Source organism: Acanthochromis polyacanthus, chromosome 10 (genome assembly GCF_021347895.1).
Source record: "Acanthochromis polyacanthus isolate Apoly-LR-REF ecotype Palm Island chromosome 10, KAUST_Apoly_ChrSc, whole genome shotgun sequence".
Taxonomy (NCBI): Eukaryota; Metazoa; Chordata; class Actinopteri; family Pomacentridae; genus Acanthochromis; species Acanthochromis polyacanthus.
Window position 1 is genome coordinate 37,027,409 of NC_067122.1, and position 19,235 is coordinate 37,046,643.

The 19,235-nt window shown below is 45.5% G+C and overlaps 1 protein-coding gene and 1 long non-coding RNA gene across 2 annotated transcripts in view; one reads left to right on the top strand and one right to left on the bottom strand.

The window, feature by feature from the left end:
- The first annotated feature begins 2,675 nt into the window (after positions 1 to 2,675).
- On the top strand, positions 2,676 to 14,925 carry LOC127535936 (uncharacterized). Its single transcript, XR_007944865.1, has 4 exons — positions 2,676 to 3,984; positions 4,670 to 4,752; positions 13,954 to 14,124; positions 14,209 to 14,925. It is a non-coding gene; the product is annotated as an uncharacterized LOC127535936 (long non-coding RNA).
- An 849-nt stretch (positions 14,926 to 15,774) lies between these two features.
- The window catches only part of il1rapl2 (interleukin 1 receptor accessory protein-like 2), a 592,872-nt gene continuing 589,411 nt past the window's right edge, over positions 15,775 to 19,235 (bottom strand). The window contains 2 exon segments of the mRNA XM_051954972.1: positions 15,775 to 17,637; positions 18,085 to 18,324. Of these exon segments, the coding sequence (XP_051810932.1) occupies positions 17,539 to 17,637; positions 18,085 to 18,324 (339 nt within the window). The 3' untranslated portion in view covers positions 15,775 to 17,538.

A 19,235-nucleotide genomic window follows, 5' to 3' on the forward strand; every position in this document is an offset into this window, starting at 1 on the left:
GTCCGGGAATATGGAAATCCTCTTACCGTTGTGAAGAAGTGGGGATGCCTCACCCGCGCGTTGCAGAATCATGTTACGAATGTGGAAGAAATGCACTCGCGCCACGAAAGGCGGAGGTGGAGCTGCAGGCTTAGGCTTTTCCCGAAGAGTGCGGTGGGCACGGTCAAGTAGCGTTTTTTTGTTCAGACCCAATGATTCCTGTAGCATATTGGCAACAAAGTCCGTAACTTTGGGGCCCTCGCTGTTCTCTGGAATCCCCACTAAGCGGATATTATTCCTGCATGACCTGCTTTCCAATTCTTTACACTTTCTATCCAAACTGGTCACCTGGGCTGTTAGCGTGCTAACTTTAGCTTCGAGCTCGTTCAACCGATCACTATGGTCGTTAGCACTTAGCTCAAGGTCTTTGATGGTTTCCTCATGCGCATCAACCAAGCGCTGGAGTGGTTCAATCGAGGCTTTCAGTTCGTCATTTGCAGACGTAATTTCCATGTGCAATCTAGCTGCTACTCCATCCATTTTAGCAAATATTTCTTCCTTTAAGGAGTTCATCACACTCTGTAGCATCTTAGCATCCAGAGCGCAGCTAGCATCTTCAACCAGATTTGCAGATGCTGTAGACGGCACAGTGTGTTTAGGAGGAGGCGGTGATTTGCGGCCTCCTTTAGAGGAATCTTTACTTTCACGAGTAGTCATCCTTGAGTGTGTAAGGCTTTTTAAAAAAGGCACAAAGAGGTTCTCGAAGACTTTAGATGTTACCACGAAGTATTGTTTTGCAAAGTACATTATGAAAAGAGTTTAAAAAAGTCAGGTTTTCTCGGAACAGTCGGAGGCACTACTCTCCACCACACACCATAGCAGAAATAACAGCACGCAGAAATAACAGCACAGAACGAGAGGTTCATCACGGCTTTTGAGAAAATGGTGGAAAAGATGTAGCGCCACCCTTCTGGATTTATGTTTTCTTGTTTGACATGAAGTTTAAGTTGCCCAATGTTTGTAGAGGCCTAGTTATGATCATGTTTTCGTTGTTGACCAGCAGTTTTTTGTTAATAAACAGTTGTATGCACGAGTCATTCTGTGAACTCAAGTTTTATTTTCTCAATGAAAACGCAAAAAGGGGGGGGGGTTACAGGTAATCATGCTCCTGCAGGTGCTGTGGAAGGACGACAGGGGTGGACAGAGCAGCAGCCATCCTGTCTCTGATGTGACGGCCACTTGTTTCTTGCCCTCCTGGTGGGTGTTGCTGGCCATGGACCTCACCATTGGGGATGACGTTCTCCTCCAGCTCTACGAGGTCATTAGTGGTGAGGCAGAGGTTGTGCAGAAATGCACAACACACCACTATGTCTGGAGCAAAGGCAGGGCTGACCTCCAAAGCTTTAAAAAATGAGGCCCTCCATCTTGCCTTCATCACCCCAAACGCTCGTTCCACTACAAAACGAGCCCTGGAGTGGTGGCGGTTGTAACGCTCCTGGACTCGTCCATGTAGGGGCATCTTGTAAGGGGTGATGATGGCAATTGGGGTTTCAATACAGGGATAGCCACCATCTGCCAGCAGGCAGAAGCCGGAGGGGGGATACAGTGCCTGGGTGTAGATTGGGCTATTCCTAAGCACCCTGGCATCATGGACAGACCCTGGATAGCCCACAAATATGTCAAGGAATCTCCCCGTGGTGTCACAAACTGCTTGCAGCTGGATGGAGTAGAACAGTTTATAGTTCAGGTAGTCTCCTTGGTGCTCATTGCCCGGTGGTTTAATGTGGATGTGGCATCTGTCCAGAGCGCCAGCAACCCTGCCAAACACTGGACTTTGTCCCAGCCGGCAGAAACCACATGTAATATTTGCCAGCTCATCTACTGAGGGCAAGGAGATCATGGCACCCATCTTTGCCTTAATCTCACTGGCAACCCTGTGGATGACCCGGTGCACAGTAAACTTCGGCATCCCAAACGCACGAGCCACCACAGAGAGGGAAAGGCCATGTGCCAGGCTGTACAGGAATGCCAGGACCTCCAGCTCCTGACCCCAGCCGTGGTCCCTAGGACTCCGAATTAATGTCATTAGAAGGGCAACGGACTGTCGGGTGACTCTGAAATCTCTCTTCAGGCAGGCTTCTGGATTGCTGTACAGCCGCAGGAGAGGCACAGCTGCATTAAGCTGTACATACAGCATGGTGCCTTCCTGGGAAGAGAAAAGACTATTGTTTTGTGTGGATATTGAAGTATCAGTTTGATCAGTAACTCCATCTTCTCACATTTTGTCATCATCATGTAAATGACTTACAGTAAACCATTTCGTTATGTGAGCACAGGTTGTCATGATCAGTTGCAATCGTGGTAGACTTTTTATGCATCATGGTAATTAGCTGACATGATAATAACTTGGTGATGCAGCCTATGCGCATATTTCATGTGATATTTCAGGTTTTGTGTAACTGACGGGAGTCATATTTTACAGTTAAATGTATTCCCTCACGGAGTTTTGTAGCATCACATTATGTCACTTTTACGAAATACACAGATGACACTGCAATGCAACATTTACCTCTTGCTGATGCAGCAGTGCTAACAAACGAAGACGCTTTCGTCTTCTGGAAGCAGCAGCGATCCTCGTTAGTTGCAGCCTGTGCCACAGCACTACAGCCATGCACAGTAGGCGTCTTTGTGTTGCCATGGTGATGACGTCTTCCGTTTTCCGGTGAGGCGACAGGCCGTCCCATTCCTGACGATCGTATTTATACCCTCCCCCTTCAATAATAGGTGCCCTCCACAGCTGCGAGTGTGACTTCTTTTGGAGTGACACTCGGTAGTGGAGGGGGAGTGCGTAGGGGGCGGTTTGGGATTCAGCCTGAATATGTGCGCCACGCTGCTGTGCAGAGTGGCGGCGCCAAGGACCCGCTGTTGCTTTGCTGCTGCTTTGTTTGCTGCTTTGTGTACTGCATGTGTACCGCTGTGCTTCGCTTCGACCTGCCGTTTATCTGTGTCCTGCTATACGGCTAACTGAGGCTAGCTGCTGCTATCTCTCTGCCTCACTCGCCTGGCCTACCTCCTTCCGGTGTCAGCCGGGTTTGGACCAAGCAAGCCACAAACTGGGTTATTTTAACTGTTTAGTTCCTTGATTTTAATTGTTGCTCTTTGTCTTTTTATCTATACCCACAGTGGTGACACAGTTTTATTTGTTGGACAATAATTTGGGTTTTGTTGTCTTTTTTGTTTTGCTTTATGACCTGTATTGGTTAATTGTCCAACTCGTATTGATTTGTTTCCTATGTTGTTTTTATTCTGATTTCTATTTTTTTATTTTTTTTAATATTTGTATTCTTGGTTAAAATATTTCTCTTGATTTGGTTATTAGTTTAGTTCTTTTTGTTTCTGTTCCTTATTCCTTTATTCTGTGTTCTCCACTGTTTCCCTTTTTATGTTCCAGAGGCTGTGTACCTGTGGTCAGAACGTGGTGTCGTCGGTGGTGGTATTCACTTGGTGACCGCTCCCTGGGCCCTGTTCCTCCCCTCCGTTGACACACCGCCACATGGTAAGCAGACCTCTGACCCTTTGCACCCCTTTTCCCCTTGTTTTATCATGTTTTAATTGATTTTAATTAGTTGTTTAAATAAAGTGATTATTTGTACAGGAGGGAACAACACATCTCTTGCTTCGTGACAATGCGACACGCTCACAGCGGCAGGGCGGTTAGCTCTGCCTAGCGTATGAGTATCCCTTTGGGGCTTTTCAGTAACATTCTGGCGGGTGTACATCTTCGTGGGAAGGTGGGCGGTGAGAGAGACTTCCGTACTGGCAGTGGGTCTGTGTCTTGCAGGTGGTATCCCCGGACACGAGCCCAGGCCCAGGAAGAAGGTGACTGGATCCCGCAACTGCTGAACTGCGTGCTCCTTACCCCGGGCTCCCTGGATTTTAACCACGGATTTTAACACAGAAACTATAGGTTTTATTGGACTTCCACCTTGCCGGCTGTTAGTTTGGGTAATGTTATCTAGAAGTGTGTATTGGCATATGAAGAAACTATTCCTGTAATTAAATGATTGTTTTGCACTGGCATCTTGTTTTCCTGCCCTCTGTTATAATCGTCACTGATAAGGTGCGCCAACCCAATCGGTAAAGAACCTAGAACAAAAATTTGCAATATTATTGATTCGGTCATTCTATTTTCACACGACACGGTACGGCTCTCTGAGCCCCGCTCGTTACACTTGGGGCTCTCTCCCCAAGGTGGCGTTGTTGAACTCAGCTTATGAGTTACTGGGTAATTAGAGCCCTGGCTCTAAGCTGTTCCCATATTTTGCAGCCCTCCTAGCTGCTACTGCACTCGCCACACTTTATTTTGTTTATGTATGTTGTTTTGTTGGTGGTGTGTAGAGGTGTACTTTTTGCTGTTAGCACTTTTAACCGGACCAGAAAGAGACAAACTTGTAAAACTTAGCAAACGTAACATGAAATTTTCATGTTCAGAGACAAATGTGACTAGTGTGTAATTTCCTTGAGAAATTCATGATAAATACATTGATGGCCGTCCACTTACTTCTGTTCTGTGTGATGTCTGAGATAAGCAAAAGGATATAAAGCTGTATAGCCAATGCAGATTTTTTTTTTTTTAATGTAGATAACCATCCATCCATCCATTCTCTATACACCGCTTTGTCCTCACTAGGGTCGCGGGGGGTGCTGGAGCGTATTCCAGCTGACACAGGCGAAGGCAGGGGACACCCTGGACAGGTCACCAGTCTGTCGCAGGTAGATCACCATGTCAACCATTATTTAAATTTATTTGTTGGTGGAAATGTACACAATTTGATAATTTCTCACATTTACTACTTCTCAATATATCTTTCTGTGGTTACAATTGGTGTTACTTCCTTAAATGTGATATGTCTCTGAGAAAAGCAGTTCATAGAGGAACATACTGTATACCTAGTTACAGTTTTGGATGATTGCCTTCTTCCCTTGTTGAAAAGAGTTTAATTTTTGCTGTTATGTTTATGCTGTCCATCGAACCAGGTGATGAGGGAAAATCATTGCCACCATACTCTATATTTTAGATTCATCCTTTATTGAAAAAAATAACCTTATAGCTTAATTTACCAAGTGTAACACATGAAAGTACACAGAAGGTTCCATCACAACTTAAAAACTGAAGTATAGAAATATACTTTAAATATACTCTTCAGAATGTTCGACTCCTGTCTCCTTAAAATTCTGTTCCTCTGTAACTGAACAGTATTCTCAGTTTCATCATGAAAGAAACATATTTTCATGTGGATTGTTTACTTTGTGAGACAGGATGAGACTTGTCTCATAACATCACTGTGGCAACCCACTGGAGGAAAAGCTGTTGGGAAAGTGTTGCAGTTTAATCCAAAGCATGACGTCATCCAGAACCCAACCAAGTAGTTTTGGTTCCTCAACTTAACAAAGTAAAGTAATAAATAAATTGGAAAGTAAAAGCGAAAGTAAACAGCGAATCAAACAAAAAGTTAAAGCAAAGTCACCAATAGTAATCCAGTTCATTTTTTCTTCACATTCATTTTGTAGCTTAGTTGATAAGAACTATGATGTTTGGGAGAGATAACAGTATTTGTCACTTGCCAAAATTTCTGTAACACAGCCACAGACACACTGAAATAAAAATGTACATCTGTTCCAGATTGCATCGAAACACAGTGTCATGTTAGAAGTAGATATTGAGCTATTTTCCTGGATATGACAAATCTTTAAACTGCCAATGTTGCTAGAGAAAAAGTCAATTGATTGGGGAAAATGAACGTCTATACAAAATGTCATGGGAACCCATCCAGCAGTTGTTGGGATATTTCAGTGGGTTGACATGCTGACATCACCATCTCTGGGAGAAATAGTCTAATATACCATATGTTAACCGTTCCTGTTCGGCTAACACTAACCGTGATGTCACCCGTTGGTTTCAACGCCGAGAAAATGAAGCCCGGATTTTGCTACTTCCTGGTTGCCGTTTGGGATTTTTTGGAGCCAGTGACGTAAAAAGCATCATCAAACAGACTGGACTGGAGAGCAACTAGGGGCAGGATTGGCTGAGGACTCTCTTATCCCTCCCACATTTTACCACAGAGGCTTCTGTTGCTGTCTATCAAGTATAGCCACGCCCCTTGGCTCCGCCAACTTTAATGATTTATTTAAAATTCAGTATTGATTTATTTTAAGATCAAAACTAACGGGAAAAAATCCTGAGCTGTAGAGAATCCATCCATCCATCCATCCATCCTCTATACACTGCTTTATCCTCATTAGGGTCGCGGGGGGTGCTGGAGCCTATCCCAGCTGACTCGGGCAAAGGCAGGGGACACCCTGGACAGGTCACCAGTCTGTCACAGGGCTACATATACAGACGAACAAGCACACTCACACCTTCGGGCAATTTAGACTACTCAGTTAACATCAGCATATTTTTGGACTGTGGGAGGAAGCCGGAGTGCCTAGAGGAAACCCACGCATGCTCAGGGAGAACATGCAAACTCCATGCAGAAAGATCCCAGGCCCACCCTGGGATTTGAACCGGGGATCTTCTTGCTGCAAGGTGAAAGTGCTAACCACTACGCCACTGAGCAGCCCCTGTAAAAAATCATTTTATCGAATTTTATTTTTTCCAAAAATGAATTGGGGTCTATGGAGAAAAAGCTTTTTGGAGCCAACCTTAGCGGACGGCGTGATATTGCAAGTTTTTGACACTTCCGGGTTGGCTTCAATTCTGGAGTCAGATGCTACGTCCACTATATATACAGTCTATGAGCTACACACCTCTTTTCTCTTCCTCTACCTACCCCACACACTGTCTCTCGCTCGCGCTGCATTCACGGTCGCTCGGACAACTCGCTCTCCCCCTCTCACACACACACACACACGCTGCTCTCTCTCTCTCTCTCTCATAAGGGAGCCACACAATCTCATAACACTACCCCCACTCTGGATGGAGATTACGCCAGAATTCCAATCCAGAACAGTAACATACGTCATAATGAATATACATACAGATAAACAGTCCTCATTTACTTCTAGTCCATTTATGAGGAGTCCAGTATATTCAGTAGATGTCCAGTTCATTACATGTGAGGCACCAGCAAAAGTTCAGCTTCTAGCAAGAATGTTAAGAGACAGCAGTCCATTCCCATGTGTGCATCTTTCCCAGTGGAGCAAAATCATCCTGACAAACATTAGTAACACCCCTCATACAGGCTATAACTCCTTTAACCCTGAAATTAGCAATAAGGAGCATATTAACTGAGACTATCGGTACTAATTCAAAATATTACCTTCAACAAAAATATGGTTTGGGTCACAGCCTATGACAATTAACAGCTATTCTTCAACTTTAAAAAAAAAAAAAATATAAATATATATATGAACAGGTAAAATGAACTGGAATGAACTTTGACAGCACAAAACAGTCTGCAACAGCTGTCTTTTCTCTTTCTTTTTTTAAAAAAACATTGTCCTCTAACCTCTGAAAACAGTCCATTAACTCTTACCTTAGTGAGCCACCCACTCACCAAACTTTACCGGTGGTCTCCGCTTGCGGCTCGGCCTTTGAGAACGATGGCCCTGGTGAAGTTGTTCCGCCACACCACCCCCACTATCCTGAGGTTCTCTCGGGTCAGAAGAGTCCATTTGAGGAAAGTGGGAGGCAGAGGAAACAGCAACTGCAGAAATATCCCCTGCTGGATCAGACGAGCTGATGCTGGAGGCTCTTTCTGCGTCCGCATCTGAGAACAGCTGGGACAGACTCATGGCAGGGTCTGCAGGATCAGTGTCCAAGGCTGGTGGTGACACCTCCATCGGTGCCCAGCTCCGAGCCTGCTGTATGGCCCAGATGTTGTCCAGTGGATTCCGGCAGTGATAGGGCTTCAGCTGGTCGTGATGAACCACTTTAGCTTTGGTCTTGGGGCCTTTCTGGATGCGATACACCAGATCGTCCAGCTGCCCCAGGATGAAAATGGTCCCTCATATGCCGGCAGGAATTTTCTGACTTTGTTCTTGACTTTTCGTGTGCCTTTGATGAGATACCACACAGCATCCCCGAAGTGGTACTGTGTGTGGCAGCAGTTCTTGTCATATTGTCTCTTGGCACGTTGTACTGACTCCCCGAGTGCTTCTCTGACTATTCGATGTGCCAGCTCCAGGCGCTCTCGGAGCTGTTGAACATACTCGGGACATGAAGGCGTTATGTCAGGATCTGGAGGCAGGCCTGCTAACAAGTCCACTGGCTCACTCACTTCTCTGCCAAACATCATGAAGTTGGGAGAGAAGCCAGTTACACTGTGCTTTGTTGCTCTGTAGGCCATGACAGCGTAGGGTATCATGAGGTCCCAATCCCAGTGGCAGCGCTCTGCTGTTGTGGCCAGGATCTTTTGTAATGTGGCATTGAACCGTTCAACTTGGTCATCAGACTGAGGCCGGAAAGGTGTAGTATGCATTTTCTCAATACCAAACAATGTGCACATTTTCTGAAACACTTCAGACTCAAAGTTTCGGCCTTGGTCACTGTGCAACATCCGTGGCGCCCCATAACGACACACCCACTTTGAGGCCAGCACTTCCGCCACTGTTACGGCCTGGTCATTGGGCAGGGGAAAGGCTTCCACCCACTTGGTGAAATAATCCTGTATAACTAGCACTTATCTGTTTTTGTGCTCTGTTTCATTAAGTGGTCCCATAATGTCCAAGGCGACCCTTTCCATGGGGGCTCCCACCCGAATTGTGCCCATGGGGGCTTGTGGTGTCTTCCGGGGCCTGGCTTTGGAGGCACAGCTGGTACATGTTCCACACCAGAGAGCAACATCCTCTCTCATCCGGTACCAGAAGTATCGAGTTTGTAGCTGTGCTACGGTGCGCTCTACCCCAAAATGCCCACCGACCTGCCCTTCATGCATCTGTTTCATAATATCAGGCCGGAAAACACAAGGCAGCACAATTTGTGGGTAGAACTGAGTGTCATTGAGGCAGTAAAAACGTCTGACCAGTATTCCTTCCCAGATGTAGAGCCGCTTCCACTGGCTCCAGTATGTTTTTGTGGCTGGACTACATGGCGACACTGTCACCCATGGGGGGCGTTCTCCACCTGCCTCTATCCACATCAGGACAGGTGCAATGTCTGGGTCTGCTTCCTGGGCCTGTCGGAGGTCCTCTGGGGACCAACCGCCAAAAAGCTCAGTTTCATTAGTCTTAGTCAGGTAAACTTGCTCTGGGCGCTTTAAGTTGTCAGTGTCAGCAGATGAAGCTTCATCTACCCCCACTGGACCCTCCAGTACAGGGGCTGCATGTCTCTCTACCCCCACTGGACTCAGCATTGCCTGGTTGATGCCAGAGTCCAACTCGCACTGTACCCCCTGATGACTGACGTTTACCAGGTGGTGGTGGCGGGGGTCCGGCAGCTTGCATGGGCAGGTCTGGCGGCAAGGTCTCCTGGAGGGACCATCTGCATTTCTGTGCAACTGGCCAGGGCGATGGACAATTTCAAAGTTGTACTCGCCGAGTCTCTCCAGCCACCTGGCAAGCTGTCCCTCTGTCTCCTTCATTTTAGTTAACCACCGAAGGCTGCTGTGGTCGGTGCGAACGATGAAGGCTCGCCCCAGAAGGTACTGTCTGAAGTGCGATGTGAAATCCACTACAGCTAGCAGCTCCCGCCGTGTGATGCAATAGTTCTGTTCAGATTTGGAAAGTTTGCGACTCCCATAGGCCAGCACACGTTCTTGGCCCTGCTGAACTTGTGAGAGTACGGCACCGATGCCAACATCACTCGCATCGGTGTCCAGTATCATGCTGCCTTGGTCAAGTGGATAACCCAGGACTGGTGCAGCGGTTAGGAGGTGTTTGAGTTCATCGAACGCCGCCTGGCATTCCTCAGTCCATTGAAACCGGGCATGTTTCTTTGTGAGGCCATGAAGAGGCTCGGCTATGAAGGCAAAGTCTTTCACAAACCGCCGATAGTAAGATGCAAGACCGATGAATCGGCAGACCTCCTGGAGCGATGTGGGTGTTGGCCAATCCTGCACCTTTTGGACTTTGCTAGGATCAGTAGCCACACCATCCTCCGAGACAATGTGACCCAAGTAGGCGACTTGGCGACGGAAGAGGCAGCATTTTGCAGGTTTTAGTTTCAGATTGGCCTGGTGGAGTTTGTTGAAAACCTGACCCAGCCTGTCCAACATTTCTGACACATCCCTGCCCAGGACTATGATGTCATCTAGGTACACCAGGCAGGTCTCCCACTGCATACTGACCAAGACACGGTCCATCAATCGCTGGAATGTTGCCGGAGCATTGCACAGTCCAAACGGCATGACATTCCACTCGAACAAGCCATTTCTGGTGCAGAAGGCTGCTGCTTTACGCGCTCTGGGTGTCAGTTCAACTTGCCAGTAGCCGGAGGCAAGGTCCAGTGTACTGAACCACTTGGCAGTAGAGAGTGTGTCCAGTGTGTCTTGGATGCGGGGAGTGGGTATGCATCTTTAATGGTGCAGTCATTAAGGGCTCTATAGTCTATGCAGAGACGGTGCATCCTATCCTTTTTACGCACCATTACTATAGGTGATGCCCAGCTGCTGTGACTGCTGCGGGCCAGGCCCGCCCCCAGGCTTTGTTGTATCTGTTGGTCAGCGCTCTGTTGTTTTTCCCATGCCATCCGGTGTGAAGGCTGCTTGACTGGGGCATCTGGCCGTGTTATGATGTCGTGCTGCACCAGGTTGGTGCGGCCAAGGTCAGTAGGACCAGTGGAGAACACACCGCTATAGGTGCACAGCAGCTGTGCCAGCTGGAGCTGCTCGCCGGGTTTAAGCTCAACGGAACTCTGAGCATAGAGATCCTGCAGGTGCTGGAGAACAGTAAGAGTGCGACTATCAGACTGATCAGGCTGAACTGTCTCTGTTGGCCGTAGGACCGTAGCAGGTTGGAGGAACCCTGCAATGGCCCCCTTTTTGATGGTCACGGCAGTGTTTCCAGGATTGAAGATACGGAGTGGCACAGCTCTATGGGGATGGGCTCCCAGCACGACCCATGCAACCAACACCTTGTGTTTTTCTACAAAGCCTTTGGTGGGGCTCAGCATCACCTCCTCTTTAATTTGGTCTCTGAAACGGGTGTGGCCTTGTACTACGTATTCCTCTCCGGCCTCCAGCACCACAGTCCTGGTCACCGTCACCGCACGTGCCTTAGTTTTGTGACTGGAAATATGGCACTTCTTCTCCAAACAGCAAAATGCAATGCTTTCCAAAATCAAGGCGTACATGGGCTTGGGTAAGGAATGGGTGGTCTAGGAGAGCTTCATCACAAGCTATATCAGCAACCAGGAAATGTACGCTCACCTGCCGGTTGTTGATTTGTACAGGGATATGAGCTTCACCAAGAACAGGTATCTCACCTGGTCCGACACCAAGTAGAGTCTTTATGATTGATGGTTGTAGAGGTGGGCGAACATCTGGTTGAATAGTTTCATAGTGGTGTAAAGGCAACACACTTCTCCCAGCCCCAGTGTCCAAGACAGTACACACTACTAGTTCATTCACCTGCATGCGAATATTCATTTCCTGACCGTGAGCTTTAAGGTGAAGTACAGCAGGCTCTGGGTGTTCAGCAAAAGGTGGCCTTGTGTGGTCTTTAGCTTTGCTGGTATTCTTTGGTGAGGGACAATCTCTCCTCATGTGACCCAGGCCGAAACAGTTATGACAGCGTACCACCTCCCATTTAAGGTCTTTATCCCTCTTCCATTTATGTGGTGTGCTGTGGAGGTCATGAGGGCCAGGCTTCCAGCTGGCAGTTGGGGGTGTGGCAGCAGTCTCTGGTCCCTCCACCTCGGCTCCCTCTCTGATCATAGCAGCACGGGGTTTCCATTCGCGTGCCCCTGCGTGCATGGTGCTGGTGACATATGATGCCGCCTGCTTGGTGGTTTCATGGCGGCAGGCGATGTCACAAGCCTGGGCTAATGTATTGGGCCGCTGTTCCAACAGTTTCTGCACAATTTCTGTGTCACCTACAGCGTTAGTGAAAACCTCAACACCTATGGCGTCTTGTTCAGTCTCTGTCCTGTTGCTGTAGGCCACTGACACTTTCCCATATATGTTATTTCTTAAGACATGAAGAGCCTCACCCGCTTTGCGGACACGCCGTCTCAGTTCAATGGCTACCGCAGCTGCGTGCTCTGAAGAGGGGCCGTATGCAGTCTCCATCTCCTCTACCAGGCGGCGGTAATCCTACTGTGCTGACCGAGGGTTTCTGTGGATGACCGCCCCAGCTGAACCCACCAGGCAGAACTTTAACTGGACAGCCATTGTCTTTTCTGACCAGTAACTGGCTTCAGCACAGCTCTCAAACCTGTGCAGAAACTCTTTCCAGGGGGAGGTGCCATCATACTGACCAGGACGTAGTGTAGGGACTCTTTCTCTGTGGTCGTATTCCTCCTCACTTTCGGATGAAAGCTGGTGACGTGCACTGTGGAGTTGTCGCGCACATGACTTTGGCTGCTTGCATTTCGTGGAAGGGCTCTTTAACTGTAGAGTCTCAGTATGTGCTTTCTCTGGTAAATGTCCATAGTTACTGTCCTTTGGTGAATTACAGCATGGCCTGTGCAGCCCTGAGCATGTGGGGATGGGTGTGCTCTGAGTGAAACTGCCCCGATGTGCAGGGAAGAAGGGGTCGGTGTGGAGGATTGCAGCCGTGGCAGCCAGTGGTGTAGTGGCATGGTACAGTTCTAATGGTGGGGCGTGAATCGGCTGGCCAGGTGCATGGAAATGTGAACTATCACTCCATGAATCAGCTACACAGTCATTAAAGCAGCAAATGTCCTCATCAGTCTCAATAAAGGGGTTTTTGTTTGACAACTTGGGCCGAGGGAGCTCATGTGGTGCTTCAGTCACTCCTGGCCTTATTGCTACTGGTTTGTCATTTCAGATAAACGGATTAAAATGTCCAAATTTTTCATTTCCTCCACTCACATAGTCCGTTTTTATTTCCGCTACATTTTCATTTACTGCAGTGAGTGCCATAGTGGGGTTTGAATAACTTGTGACTTCAATGTCCACCGTGTGGCGCTGACTGTGGGCCGCCATCTTAGCTTAGCTTCTGGTCAGGTGCAGCTAACAAAGACTTCTCGATTAGCTTACTTGTCCCGGTTTATTTCACCGTTTCTCTCTGTGCTCACCACTGCTGATATGATGACCGTGAGAGGGTCCCTTCGTGGTCGCCAGTGTTAACCGTTCCTGTTCGGCCCCCGACCGTGGTCAGGAAGCACAGGGGAGGACAGTTCTCCAGGGTCGAAGTTATTGCTCTTACTTCATGGTTAACCCCCTTCACTTCATCAGCAGCCGTAGAGGCAAAAACGCAGGAGCCCGGCCGTATCAAAGAACATTGCAGTCTTTATTGTCAATTAACAGGCTGAACCGTACAGTCGTGCATGCTAACCCTGCAGCTACACACCTCTTTTCTTTTCCTCTACTGACCCCACACACTGTCTCTCGCTCGCGCTGCATTCACGGTCGCTCGGACAACTCGCTCTCCCCCTCTCGCACACACACACATGCTGCTCTCTCTCTCTCTCTCTCATAAGGGAGCCACACAATCTCATAACACATAACACATGAACACATGAATCTAATATTGCTACAAAGCTCCGGTGCTTTTGAAAATATGTTCAAATATAAGGAAAAAATAAATGAGGCCTTGTAAAATCACAAGGTTAACTCATATTCATTGGATGTTTGTAAAACACTAGTTGTTTTTTGCTTCAGTGTTTTTGTGGTGCTCAAGACAAATGGGCATTTTATTTACTTGGTACTTACTTACAAAGTACTTAAAGCATTTCATGCATTTTAGGCAAAACACAACTTAGTACTCATATTAATATATTTTCAATTAAACATTCATCCATCCATTTCTTCATTTTCTATTCTGCCTCTGCCCCACCCACTCCTCTAGCTCTTCTGGGGGATGTAGAGGCTTTCCCAAGACAACAGAGACACATAATCCCTCCAGTGCACCCCGGGTCTCCTCCCAGTGAGACATAACAAAAACTTTGTACATGGATGACATGCCTGAGCTACCTAAAGTCCCTCCCAAAGGACTGAAGTCCTAACCTGATCTCTAAGGGTGAGTCCAGACGCCTTTGGGATGAAATTCATTTCCAAAGCTTGTATTTGTGGCCTTACTTATTCTTTTGGTTGCTACCCACAGATTGTGGATCAGTAGTAAATGATCAGCTTCACCTTTTGGCTCAGCAATCCAACAACTCCAGTGAGAAGACAATCAAGGAACCACGATACCTCGCGTGACATAATGATATCGGGACCCTGCTCTGGAGCAAGATCAGCTAATTGGCGATTAACTTGTAGTTGGACATGAGCTACGTTGGACTGCCTTCCAGTGGACTCACTATGTGCAGAATGGTTCATAAGAGCTCAGATCATTGTGGACTGGATGGCAGACAAAGGTACAATCCTTGGCTCCAGTTCACCAGAAACTGAAAAATATTGATTTACCAATCACTTTTTCTCAACCAAAGCTCCTCTAAAATGTATAGAAAGCAGAAATGCTTACATTGTCTTAAATTTGTTAGAATCAAAGTAGCTTGCATTTTGAAACATTGTGTAGGTTTGAACAGTTAAAGTCAATAAATGTAACACAGGAAAAGACATATTAAATGCTTTAAACACATACCAAAGACTACTGTTACTATGAAAACAAGGCGAAAATAAAAACTGTTCAGTTAGCAAACCACTAACAGCATTATGTCTGTAGAAGATCATATTTCTATGACAGGGTAACAGAGGAGAGTGTCATCCGTGTAATAAGACAAAATTGCATCGGTCAATTGAAAAACCAACTGGTAGGCTCATAAAAGACCACAGATATATCCTTGAGGGGCCTAGAACTGAAATTTATTTGTGTCTTGTCAGTAAACTTAGATATTTGGAAAGAGCCAAACTACTTTAGCTCTTTCTGCATGTTTTCCGTCAGTATAATCAGCTAATTAACCAGTTCTATCTGTCATACTTACTGCTCAGCTTCCAGTGTGGTACCAGTATTCTCTCACAGTTCTTGATAAGAAATGAACATTGCTCATGAAAAATCTTAAAATTCAAGTTATAGTTCCAAATGCTGTTTTGTATTTTGTAAATTTCATCCCAGTTTACTAAGCACACTATGTTTGACTTGACGTAATCACAAGGCTACATACTGTATAGTGCTTGTTGACTAGAGATTCAGTGATTTTTACGATTTCACATTTAGTCATCTATTTTTGAAATAAAAAATAACGCCGATAAGCGTTTCAAACCGATTGTTTTACTTTTTGGTGATGTCTTTTCCCTTTACTGGGGCTCCTGGCAGTCCCACACTAAATCCTATTGAGTTTGCTGTCCCTCACTTCAGCTGAGCTCAGATTAGCTTAGTTGAGTGTGAAACTGGTCCCAGCATGTAAGAACCTGAGTGCATTTCCAGTAAACTGAACAGAAGCTTCAGATTATTGTGATTAATATGGTAAGCAGAATTATGAGGAAAACAAAGAGACTGTGGAAATAGAGGAAGCAGATGCTAAGGAGAAGTGTGGCTTGCTGTGAGCAGAGTAAAATGACAGAGGAAGCAACTAGACAAGAGCTGCTGAAAAAAAAACAAGAAGATTAAAAAACAGGTTAAGCAAGAAACAGAAATTGAGAACAGATAAAGTAGTGGCAGTGGGGGAGAAAAGCAGAAGAAAGAGAAAGAACAGTTGAACATGTGAGACAACAGGCATCCAAAATGTATAAAACAACTCATATAATTTTTATTTGCTCTCAGTTAAATTATTTCAACCAATATATCCAAAGAATAGTCAAAGAAATTAGCAGAAACTAAAGGACAACCACTATACTGTATATTGCCATCGAATATAACAACTCAAATAATTATTTATTGTATCAAACAATCTCAAATATTCAGAATTCATTGGTTCTAATAAGACAATGACAGTACCTTTGTGTAAATTCAAAACATTATCCACGTTGCTTAAATATTACGGTAATAATCTTGTTTTTTAAAGCTCACAAAGAAGAATGTGGTCTGATTCAGCTTGGAGTACAGCTTTTAACGCGGTGAAGCCCCCCTTTGGCTGACTGGTTGTGGTCAGGTTGAAAAAGGGTTCTACTGCCAGTAGACATCCATCCAATCCAATCCAATCCATCCATCCATCCATCCATCCATCCATCCATCCATGAAAGGAATAACAGAACAAAAGCAGTTAGAGGCTCTGGAGCACGCACACTTAATGTGGCTGTCAACAGAAACTGTAGGGAACAAATCACTGCCATGTATAGGTCTATACATAAGTTATGAAAGCTGTACAGAGATAATCGCAACAAACAGACAGCAAAAACAAAGCCCAGTAAAAAGTCTCACTGACCTTCTAAAAAGATAAAACAGAACAAAAATAAATAATAGCAATGTTTTTGGAGGGACACCTCCTTTTTTCCCTTTATCAGTTTTTATCATTACGGCATGTCCAGACAAAAAACAAATATACCGTATCAACATAAAATGTTTATTAGCCTCTGCTTTAAAAGAGGCTGCGACAAATGATTGTGTCATTTACTCTTTTATCTATGTTTATTTGATTATTTTTTTATCTAAATGGGTGGACATGCAAATACAAAAAAGCCAAGTCCTTTAATGCTTTAAGCTTGATGGTAAAAGTTGACAGTTCATCTCTTGGCCAGTTCACTTCTTGGACAGTTACTGCATTACAAGGTGATAATCTGGCTGGTTTTCCAAGTAGCTAGCTGCAGAGCAGTATTTCTAGAGGTTGACTAGTTGTTTTAAGGTGGTCTGGTATTCCAAAATCATTGCTTGATGCCTGTGTCGGACAAGCCACCTAGTCAACAGGTAGATCGATATTCTGAGATCTCTGACAGGAAGAAGATCGACTGGCAGTCTGAGATCGCGCTACGTTGGTTTTCACAACAGCTGGTGTGTGAGCAGATCTAGGAGAAATCTTGGTGTGCTCCAGCGTTCAACTTGTTCAGCTCGTTGGACAATCAGAGTACAGCTGTCTGTAGATATCCACCGATTCAGTATCCTTTTCATTAACTTTTGTAGTTCTTTAATCCACGTATCCAAACCCAGCATGACCGGTAGGTAACTTCTCCATCAGTGTGACCTGGACACATGTTGTTCCTTTCCAGTGCTCATCTTCCTGTACATCCCAGTTGTGGTCGGTCTGTAACCAGTCAGTAGATCCAAAACCAGAGTGCAGTATAATCTGAATCTGTCTCTAAGCAGTCTGTGGCCAGTTTACCCAACAAATGTGAAGCCAAGCCTTATGCAGTCCTTAAGGAGTCATTTCTTCACAGCACACAACGAAGTGGCCCAAAAGCAGTCCGTAGGCAGTCTCTCTCGAAAGCCAGGCCAACGCCAAGTCTGTACACATCCTATAAACCCCAGTAAAAACCAGTCAACCAACCAGTCTACCAAAAGCCAGTGAAAACCAGTCTGTGAGCTGGTGTCTAATCCAGCACCAGTTGATCAGTCCATCTACCAGATGTCAGAGCTTAGTTCTCTGCTGGTGAGTGGTACGAAGGTGCTGTTCAGGTGGAGTTCTGGTTTCTTCCCAAGCGTACTGCTCTGAGGCACCTGGGGAACACACAGTACCACAGAGATTAGCATAATCTTCCCCACAGTGTCGCTACTAGATAGAATCTACAGCTAATAATAGACCAGGTGCTTCATTCTACAGTACACAGTTCTATTTCATGCCAATACTGTACCATGTATTATATATCACAACTGTACTGCATATGGCAAATATTTCCCAGTCTGTTAGAATAAATAAATATTTCAGGGTAGATAATCTAAAGATACTATTTTCTTGCTATATTTATCCAAACAGACCTCTTGTTCCCCAGTGAACTGCTCTGAACCCCTGGGGAGAAAAGAGGGGTTTCATTTTTATTGAGTTTAAACTCCGAGTACATGCAAGCAAACAACAGCATGGAAATACAAGAAAAGGATACACTGTGCAGATGGATGCTAGAAACTAGGAGCAACAAAGGCATGAGCAGCACCGTCTAGTTCTCTCACCTGTCCATTCAGCAGTGTCATAGGGATGTTGCAATAGACATGGCGCCCCCCGGGGCCCAGAGTGGAGAACTGCACTGTGGAGGGGGGAGGGAGGGGTGGTGACATGGAGGAGGGCTGTGGGGGAAGCTGGAACTCATAGCTGCGACAGAAGTGTCGCATTTGGGCTGCTGTGGCAGTGTGACCCCCTCCCAGTGGCAAGGTCATCTGGTTGTAATCGGGGATCTCTGTCGCCAAGGCAACCTGTGGGGAAAAAAAAGCATTAACTTCTGATAACCACAGTGTGGTATTGTTCCATAAACATAATAAGTTGTTAATGCCTATACTTTGAATGGATTTTTACACTTTCTTTAGTTACTGGATGAACTGTGCAGACAAGCAAGATGAAAAATATCAACTCTGTAAACTGTTAAAAAAATAATGATGCTGGCGCCTCCCTTCTTTTACAGCATGGACATAAACAGTGTAATCCTTGGACCCCAACTGATAAAATAATGAGGCAAGTTTTAACCCCCATAAACAATCTATGTAGTCCAAACAGAATCTTTTTTGAATAGTTTCAGACAGAGGTGGAAATACAGACAGTGCAGCCAGTTTACCTGCATTAATATCTGTTTAATGGAGCCTGTACATGGGCCATCAAACAGGTGCACAGGCATCAAGAAACTTCTTTTCTCATAATTATGTTAATAGTGTACTGAAAGAAGCACTCAACTGTCCTCTGGTCATCAGTTTAACCCCTAAAACTCACCTCTATGTTCAAAGTCACATGTTCAGAAGTTTTGTCCAGTAAAATAATCGCTTTCCAAATGGTTTAGATGTAACTACACTTTTTCTTCTTCTACAATGTGCAGATCTATAAAATCTCTGCCTCTCTCTCCACTCAAATCTCTCCACTTGCTGCAGCTGGAGCACACAAGCTCACCTTCAGCTCTGCTAAAACACTGTAAAACTACTCGACGGCAATGGCAGGCTGTAAAATTTGAATAATTTTGCCCTACATGTTTGTTCTGGAAACCAATCAAACTGTTCCAAAATGTAAGTTAAAAGGATTGATTCTGTAAGTGTGTTACGTATGAAACTCTAAGTAAGTAAGTCTAAATCACAGTGAAGTTTCTAGATTATTTTCCTCATGATTTGTCCTCTTGCATATA